Source organism: Melampsora larici-populina, assembly GCF_000204055.1.
Source record: "Melampsora larici-populina 98AG31 unplaced genomic scaffold MELLAscaffold_29, whole genome shotgun sequence".
NCBI classification, from domain to species: Eukaryota; Fungi; Basidiomycota; class Pucciniomycetes; order Pucciniales; family Melampsoraceae; genus Melampsora; species Melampsora laricis-populina.
The window spans coordinates 464082-473836 of record NW_006768793.1 but is presented as its reverse complement, the minus strand read 5'-3'; the positions used below and the strand labels follow the sequence as shown (position 1 = coordinate 473836).

At 41.4% G+C, this 9755-nt stretch overlaps 1 protein-coding gene across 1 annotated transcript; it reads right to left on the bottom strand.

The window, feature by feature from the left end:
* Positions 1-6619: 6619 nt before the first annotated feature.
* On the bottom strand, positions 6620-9344 carry MELLADRAFT_123374 (putative carotenoid ester lipase precursor; the record flags this gene model as incomplete). The annotated part of the gene is made up of 14 exons (XM_007412143.1): positions 6620-6885; positions 6955-7045; positions 7112-7278; positions 7345-7443; positions 7526-7647; positions 7709-7823; positions 7887-8124; positions 8221-8313; positions 8389-8504; positions 8564-8621; positions 8729-8872; positions 8969-9046; positions 9101-9216; positions 9266-9344. 14 exons carry the CDS (start codon positions 9342-9344, stop codon positions 6620-6622), a joined length of 1782 nt encoding a protein of 593 aa, XP_007412205.1.
* Between the last annotated feature and the right edge of the window lie 411 nt (positions 9345-9755).

The window sequence follows — 9755 nt, the reverse complement described above, 5'->3', positions numbered from 1 at the left end:
TTTGAGCAAATGTTCATAAGTTTCCTGGACTTTATCTGGTTTACGATGCTTGAAGAAAAGACTGAAGTTGTGCTGGATCTTGGGTTGCTTGATCAACGAGGTCTCTGGATTTTCAGACATCTCGCGGCTTTGGTCATTTGTATTGGCTGTTGAGGGTACGTCTTTTCCAGTTCAGATTAGCTCAAGTTCCTCATATGCCGATTTGTCGGAGGCCAAGACAGACTTGAAGTCTTGGGTGATATGTAGATTAAGTTTGGCATGATGTACTTGTGAATCTTGCGGTAAAAAAAACTAATAAGAGAAAGTCGGTGCTACTAGAGAAGCGCCTATGTGGCCCACAATACCTGAATGACTCCGCAACAAATAGTGGTTGCGGGGCAATAGTGGAGTGGTTTTGACACTGCTCATTTGTCCTCTATGTATAGTGGTGGCTCTGCTCCGCACATTCAAGGGGGGAAATCTCATAGCAGAGCCACTGCTCCACAATCCACCAGGGCCAGAGTTTGACCACATATAGTGGATACAATCAAGCAACCATATTTGAATGTTCAAGTTTTGGAAATCAAAAGCTTGGGTCTACTGAGATTGGAAAAGAACAAGAACCAAGAACAAGGGAGCAAGTTAGAAATGAATCAAGAATTAGAATGAGAAATTGTATCCAACTTACAATCCTTCATTCAATCTCTAACTTATCATTGATCTCATTCTGAACCTCAAGCTGAACACAATTCTCAAAACAAGAAGATCACTTAGATTCACATTTTGTCTTATGAATTAGCTCCAAATGATTTACAAGTTGAAACTAATCATCAAAACTCACTTTGTTCAACAGAAGAAGAAGCCTTTCATTTTCTCTTATTAGGTTTTTTTACCTCAAGATTCACAAGTACATCATACAATGTTTATTCTACTTTTTTACATAGTTTGCACAATTTAATCAACTTTCAATAACACCATATTTTTCTTTCACTCCCTGATTGAGGGCCGCATTACCACTATATAGTGATTCTGTACCTGAGAAGGGGAAAATTTTGACTTTTCTCTCATCACCTTCTCAACATGTATCTCCTGCTTTCCTTCCACTCCAACTTGTTGTGTCTTACATACTTCAACTTCTTTTTTCTTTGGTCTTCTTTCAACCCCCTGCCTCTTAGCTTAACACCAGCCCTCTCCGCAATTTTTTTTCAGAACAGCTTTGCACATGTGTTCTACCGGTGATCCACCGGGAAAAAAATTCCTTTATTTGAAAATCTTGAGGTTAATTTTCTCAGGATGGGGGCACAAGAAGGATAACACGCCATTGTGCGCGCCTCGCGCTTAGGCGCACAGCGTGTTGAACAAATTTTGAAAGCAAGGTGGGTGCGCCCAACAGCCTGTATGCCCGTGGGGCTTTCCATGTGTCAATTTGTTTCAGAATGCATTTCATCAAGTTTCCTTCTTGTCTTTCACTCAATTTTTACGATGCCAATCATGTAAATAACACCCTTTGGGAATTGACTTCAAGATATTTTGGTTCCAATTTTTGCTTGTATCTCAGCTTCTATGGCTTTAAGTAAAACTGAATCTTTGAAGATTCCATCTCCTACCTCATCAGCAACTGCAGTGGATTGAAGTTTAGATAAAATGTAATTCTTGATTTTTTTTTCATTCTTTCTGTTTTTATCCTGATTTTTGCACTGCAGGAGGCCGCGCCAGGGTGCACCTTTTTTTAAAGGCTGTGTCCCCATCCCAATACTTTTCAAGCTTTATGACTGCCCTATAAAGAGATGGACCACACTGTACAGCCTGTATTCACAATGGAAAAGCAACTTAGAATCCAAAGAAGCCCATTTTGTAAAGATTTTCAAACCATTTTGATGGTCATGTCACCCATGATATCTAAGATATAGCATACCAGGAGGTGTGAAAAACTTGGTCTGCAAGGAAAAGTGTTGTTTATCAGCAAGGGAAGCAGAAACAAGCAGACAAAACAGACAACTTAATCCTTGGAGTCTCTGTGCCAGGAAATCATGATGAGTCCCAAGCCCCTCTATGATGCACGCAGACATAGCCGCACAGAGGGGGCTTGTGTTAAGCTAAAGTGATTCTAACAATGTTGAAAAAATTGACCTGCCTAGTGATGGCAAGTGGTGCGACAGTAGCATGATAGTATTGTAGAAAGTCCACATCAGGTAAGGTGGAAATGTACTTGTTGTTGATATGTTGATACATTTAGTCAAGCAAACCTTGCCTTCAACTCCCACTCATCTCATTACTTTCTACAATCCTTCCTCTCACTTCTTTCCTCACCTTCTTCTCTTTCTTCTGTATTCTTCATCCTCATTTTTTGCCTTGTCAACACCAAATCAACAATATGTCAAAATCCAAACCCGCCAAACCCAACAAAACTTTAGAATCACCAAATTTTACCCATGAAAAAACTTGAATGCTCCTTACCAGGGTTTGGGTAACAAAGTCAGTCAACCAGCCTGTCAAGGCCAGAATACTGTCAGCCAGGGCATAAGTCGACTAGTCAACTTATCTCCTGGCTACGACAACATAACATTTACATCATAAGATATGGATGTAAACATTCAGCCAAGGATTCTTTCTGATTACTTTTATATTTTCTCTTAGTTTCTTTTCTCAGTCTTTTTCTTAAAAAGTTCTTTTTTCTCTCGGATTCAATATTTCTTATCATCCATTTCAAAATCTACATTTATGTTCAAAGAAAACCTATCATCAATTAATGAAATCACGTAACCAATAAGGAGATTTGAATTCATTGATGAAGGTATGAACCCCTGAACAAAATACGTATTCTCAGTTAAAGAAGTATCGAATGGCCTGAGGAACCAATTTGAACATCTATATCTAAAACCTATTCCGGGTCTAACGCGTGGGAAACGTTAGCCCGGTGGTCTGGGAACATGTGCTTGTGAACGGGGCGATTACCTAAATCATTGATGGGATGATTCCTTGGCGGTGGAAGGATCGAGGATGACAGATCAACTAAATCATTTATGTTAGTATTTTCACTATGAAGGAAATCCGGATATACGTATTCTCTTATGTAAGATTGGGATCATGTTCGTACCGGGGCTTGTTTTTGTTGGGTATAAATACTATGTTGTTTTCAGGATTAATTGGAGGGATCTTTATCTTCTTTTACACCGAATAAATCGAACCAATTGTTATCAGCTTTTTAAAGCGTTTGTTGCGACCAAATTACTACTGTTACTTTTAATATTTCTTTTAAACCTCTCTGGTCAGTAATAGCCTCGCGTTTCACTTATATTTGCGTAATTATAGTTGTGTTTGTCGTAAAGGTCGTTTAAGTCATCTATAAAAGACGTTTCATTGAGTGTACTTTTCACTCGAGAATACATGCATGTTGACAAATACTGTCAAAGCCCTCCAAGTATGATGATACCATGGATTTAGTGTAAGAAAACGAAGTTGACGGAGGCACTAAGCTCTGCAACAAAATAATCAACCTTTATAAAGGTGATGAGATGGGTTCAGCTTTAGTGTTGACTAGACACAAGCTGACAACAGATAAAACGAGTTCTAAACTCAAGAACAGACCTTTATAAAGGTGATGAGATGGGTTCAGCTTTAGTGTTGACTAGACACGAGCTGACAACAGATAAAACGAGTTCTAAACTCGAGAACAGACCTGGACAAGGACACGTGGATGATAAAGAGAGAAACTGAGAAAGATAGAAAGAGAAATAGTAAAAGAGAAAAATAACCATAAGGGTATAAGGTAATGAATCTGGTTCAGCAATGTTCACACTACAAAATAAAAGACAATACTATCTCACCTTCAGAATCTTTTTCCACGATGGGGGAAAAAAATTCGATGAAGGGAGAGGGAGGTTTAAAAGAGAAAAACACAGAAAGGCACGGTCACACATTCAGAACAGGTCAAACATTTACAATAACAAACTAGTCCCTTTCCTATCCCAATGCGGTAAGAACATTCTAATACTCTTCCTAAATCCTATCATGATATCAGCCTCAGTCTAATTGATTTGTATCCACCAATGCCCAATTGGTCCAGAAGTTGAGAAGAAGTGTTACATAACTCCTTAATGGTTTTGACACACTTAACTCAAGAATTTATTCTCCAACATTTAGCCATTGCTCTGCGAATTTGTTGTGATTGCCCCCTACATACAACCTCCTGCAAAGACTAAACACGCAAAAGGTGGCTTCAGCACACCTTCTGAGGGGGTATTTTCACAAACAGGTCTGGGTTTTATGCAGAAATTCCCTGCAAGGAACTCAGATCACAGGGAGTTTGTACAAATCAAGTCATACACCACCCAACAGTTTTTATAGCCTCTTTTCAAAATAATAAAAAATTGGTGGTGTTTGTGGCCTTTCAAATGGGGGATCCATGGGACCCAACTAGGTGTCCAAAATGACTGAGTTGAACCTGCCATTGTTTTGGATTGCACCTTTGCCAAACTCTAATAGCTTGATATGTACTTCAAAAACTTGCTGGGAAGAAGGCAGAATGAGGACATAAGAGTGAGGCCTTGAATACAGTGACCACTGAATGCAACAACACATGGGAGTGCGGCCTTGAGAAAGCAAAGCTCAAGAACCATTCTCACATGGTAAGCACTATATCTATTGATCCAATCTTATTTCTTTTTGATTCCATCTTCTTTCCTTCCATCTGTATCTTCTATCTTTTTGTTTGCATGCTGACCATGTGTTCTCATAATGCTAACTAGATGAAGAATTGGTTTGTTCACAAATTGAAGAAGGCTTCAGCACTGCCAGCAAAGATACCTTGGATTGTAAAATCTGAGGTATCCTTGGGTATACATTCCCTTGGACCGCGATGTCCAAGGAATGAATCCAAGGCTTTCTTTGGCCTCAAAGATTGCCTTGGATCATATACTTGGACATTGTGTCCAAGGCTACCACCATCCAAGGATAGCTTGGATTTTCCAATCCAAGGCATCTTTGTTGGCAGTGCAAGTGGTGGTTTGAATGAGGAAACTCAGATGGTCATTGCAGAGCCAGAATTCTGGGTCCTTATTGTGAGGTCAGGTCAAACAATTATATTCATCATAAGCTCTTGCTGACACAAGATATGTCTTTGTGTTTATAGAAGCACACAGGTGCTTTGGTTCATAAGAACAAATCCTTTCCAATCTATTCAATGATGAACAAGTTGTGCAGTGACCCAAACACCACAGCTGACAGAATCACTGATACTCAGACCCAACTCACAACCACTCAGCTGGCAACTCAAAAGACTTGATTCAAGATTCTGTTTATGATTAAGAAGCCTTCATTCCATTCAAAAACCAAAGTGGGCCTCAGGGTATGTTTTCTCTTTAGAATGTAGTGTGATGCTAACACCTCATGGCCTGTTCACCTGTTCATATCTAGCTTGAGAAGAAACTGTTTTGCCTCTTGGATTAGATAAACTCAACCCAATGTATCAGGTCAACCAGGCACAAACTAACAAGGCAGATTAAGTATCTGACAATGATATAAGTCTAGCTTCAACTCCAGTGACTCCCAAAGCTTTTGCTGCAAGCAAGGATCCTCTTGCCCGTTTTGGCAATGCAAACAACTCCAAGCTCCTTTTTTGGAAAAAACATAGCTGTTGAAAAATCATAATGTTACCTTACTGCATGACCACTGTGGAGCACATACATCAGAGAGTTAGTATTTGTACAAATGATGTGCAAAGAAAGAATTCACAAGAAAACATGTAAGGTTGAGCACCTGAAGGACTTCCTTCCTTCTGCTCTGCAAGCCTTTGGGACCCAACAACCACCAGTACCAACCCACAATATATTTTCAGGGGAAGATTGAAGCTGCCCAATCACCCTAAGGTCAATTCAGAGAACACAGGACTGAGTGCTAAGGAAATGATTGACTGGTCAAAGCCCTGGGCTGGGACCAAAGAAAATAGTTTGGCTTTTTTCCAATCCCTCATTTCTAGAGGTGCTGGCACCTTGGAATGTGGCATTTGATTACTACAGGTCTGCGCTGGTAGAACTGAACCTAACTGCAAAATCCTAAGGTGACTGAAGTGTGATTTCACGGATGGTAGAGGCAGATGTTTCTAAGATTGAGGCAACATCCATTAGAACTATTTCAGGACTAACTCACAAAAAGGAATCAAAGGAAAAGAAAACCCAACAGCAGCAAAAGATGAAACTGTTCTATATATATTTCGTAAAAGACATCATGTCAAAATAACCCCAAATAACAGCAGACAGATAATGACGAGAGGAAAAGAGGGGATTGGAGGGAAAGCGTGGAAAAAGGCAGAAAGTCCATCAAAGACATTGGATCAGGAGAACTCCGGACGGTAGCGTAACATAAGTGTGGAAATGACAAAAGCAGATACAAGAAACAAAAAAGTAGAGGTCCCGAAGTGAAAAGACTAGTCTGCGCCTACTTTGAACTACCTGGCTTTGGAAAACAAAAAAGGACAACATTCAGATGACAATCATATTCACAAAGATGCTTTGGATGCAACCATGCAGATGCATAGAACTGAATGAGAAAAGAGGTTGGACAGCACGTAGCACGGATTGAGGGTTAGGGGTTACAAAAAAGAATATATAAAATAACTCAAAAAAATGGAAAAAACGCAAGTTCAAGGTGAAACAAAGTTGATTTTGTCAAGGTTTTGCAGATAATACTCTATCTCTTCCTCGCGAAAGTTGTCAGGCTCCATGCCTATTGACCCGTCTTTTGTCATGACGAGTGACTGTCGATTGTTGTACTTTTCCCAACGCGGCAATCCCTCGTAATTAGGGTCAAGATTATAGGCAAACGATATCCAACGTGCTTGATAGTCGTCAGTCCGCTTCCCGGGAATTATACCGATGACAGCTGGAAGATCGGATGCATGGAAGGCACCTTTCCAAAGCCGGTACAGGTAAGTGAATGAGTTGCCATTGCCATTCAAGGATAGAGTAGCGGGCATACCTATTATAGGAAAATTCTCTTCTGCTCGGTCCAAGAGACTCCAACTGGGCATCACATTAGCTGTTGTTCTAAGGAACAATCGCCTCAAACCCTGATTAAAGAGCCTTAGGTTAATATTCATCATACGCAAAATACATATCAACATAACGCTTCTTACTTGGAATGCCAAGTCACCCAGAATTGCGGAATATTGCTTGTAAACAGGCGTCACCGCATTCTTGTCACCGGTGCCGAAAGGCGATCCGAGTTTTGGGTCAGAGGGCCAAAGTTGTAAAATCTTTTCGATCATCTCCGGGCTTGCCTTGGGAACCTTTTGCTGTAAAGCTGATTGTTGAAAGCAAGTTAATTTTCCACTCCTATGTAACTCACAAAGTATGAGAACTACCTTACTTTCTCGGAGCTGGTCTTCGGTCTTAATCGAACTCGATGATATTGTAAGAACTGTCCCTTCATCTTTCATGTTAGTACTAATCAGCGGGATTTTGGCGACTGAATATATCGGGCATACGACGAGTCAGGAAATTTGAAATCAGTCACACATCTCAATATAACGCCGGGAAAAGAGACCTACATCTACCAGCGGCCAAGGCAAGCTGCATGGACTCCGTAATGAATTCCCCATCAACAGATGGGCCGAAGGTAAATGGGAAAGCCCCAAAGGAAAAGGTTCCAGGAAGGTCATTGATCGCATCCCTACGAAAACGGTCAATTCTACAACAAAAATCCGTCGCAGAAAGACTTGAAAAGAGCTTACTGCAATTTTTTCAAATCCGCATGGCGGAGACAATCCAGTCTATCCTTGGAGTCTTTACAACCTACTTTATCTACCAGAAAATCGAATCCTTTCTGCCCTGCTCCTTCAGAGAGCTCTGCAATTGGAAGTGTTCAGCTTAGAAATTCTGAAAATGATCGTCAAGAATCTGAGCACTCACTGCCAGCTGGTAAGGCTGTGCCACTTTGGCAGATAGCAGCTCGGAATAGGCCATTGAGGTTTCCATTGTACGCCAAGAGGTGATGCGAGATAGATATCGCGCCAGCTAAAAATTGTATGTTCCATAAGATGGAAAGATTGTTAATCAGTCCTTCCTTTGAATCCAGAGATCGAGACCTACATGATTCTCCGTAGATCATCACTTTTTCCGGATCGCCTCCAAACTTTGATATATGTTTCTAGAAATATCACATTCATTTTAGGAGATTCTGATGTAATATTCTCACACAGAGCTGAGTGATTCATATCAATCATCTTGAAAAACCACACTCAACCTGAATCCATTCCATGCTCAATCTTTGATCCTTCAGTCCCAGATTGCCAACACCAGCCTCACCAACTTCGCGTCCACCCAAAAAGCCAAAAGCCTACCAATACAAATGTATTTAGTCTTGTGGTTCGATACAGGCAAACAGTCGGTGTTGCTCTACCAAAAAACTCACATTCATCCGATGGTTTGCCGAAACCCAGATCACTGGAAGACCCATGTCGATACTCTTCTTCACCATCGGGACTGGTGAAAGCTGCCAGCTCGCACCGTAGTTGAACCCACCAGGATCTACCTTGTAAGTTAGTTTTGCTTCATGCGGATCATAAATTCCAGGTCAAATTACACACATATGAAGTACATCACCGGAAGTTTCGAATTTTCGTTTAAGCCGGCTGGACGAGCGATCTGGAAACAGGATCACATCCATGTACAGCTTCGTCAGCCAGCGCAACGGTGAGCGCAACCCAGGGTCAGGCAAGGTTTGTGAGCACATAGCAGGAAAGAATACTCACATCCAATGTCAAACAGTCTTCCTGTCCGGACCCAAACGGCTTAAAGAACTCCAGCGGATTCAAATTCAAATTATTGAACCAGTCTTTGTACTTTGATACTGTATCACCCCCCAAGCTCTGTTGAGGACACACCGGTGCATGCTTCTATTATGTATTGCGAAGATAGGAACGCGTTGGAGGTAGGAGAGGTCATCAGCGCTGCACAGGTCGTCACGCTGCAGAAGCTCGTCCAGTGCTTACCCTGGCGTCATGCTCCCCATAATTTCGTAAAGGCGGAATGGGATTCGTAAATCGTCGGTCCCCAACTGGCGGCTCAGCCTAACTAAAGACTTTAGCGCATGCGTAGAGGGAAATGGTAAGAAATCTACTTACGTATGGAATTCCAAAAAATCGTTCGATGTCATGATGCAGATGCGATCTCCTTCCTCGAAAGGAACCATAGTCCAGAACAACCACGGGTTCTGAAATAGGTGTGCAGTTTACACTGTCTGAACCCAACTTGTTTCATCTACCTGATCGAACTGAAGCCGTACTGACCTGTTGGAGACTTACTACAGTACCAACATGCCATCAACGCACCGCCCATCACGAGAACAGTCGCAATCTTCTTCCCCATAGTTTAATTGATCGTAGGCCAAAGGTTCAAGTTCGAATTGTTGGAAAACAAGAGAGTAGAAAGATGAAGCTTATTATTAACACCTTGCGACGACCACCTCCTCTTATATAAATCCTATCTCGTCCGAACAGCGCCTTGAGTAAGCTGGGTTATCATGTGAGTATGGTACACTAAACTCAACAAAGTCCCACGCTGCGTCTCGCACGCTTCGAGCGCAGCGAGGGACTTATGACAACGAGGCAGATTTTGCTTGTGGGGATCCAGTTTTGCAAGAGAAATTGGCCACCTTACGAATCTTTTTCACATATTTGTGAAAATCCTTGAACCAATGAAGACCTTTGCTTGAGGCCCTTTGAATTATCAATGAAAAAACCTGAGCAATCCGGAGGAATTTGAATTCCTCCTCTACTG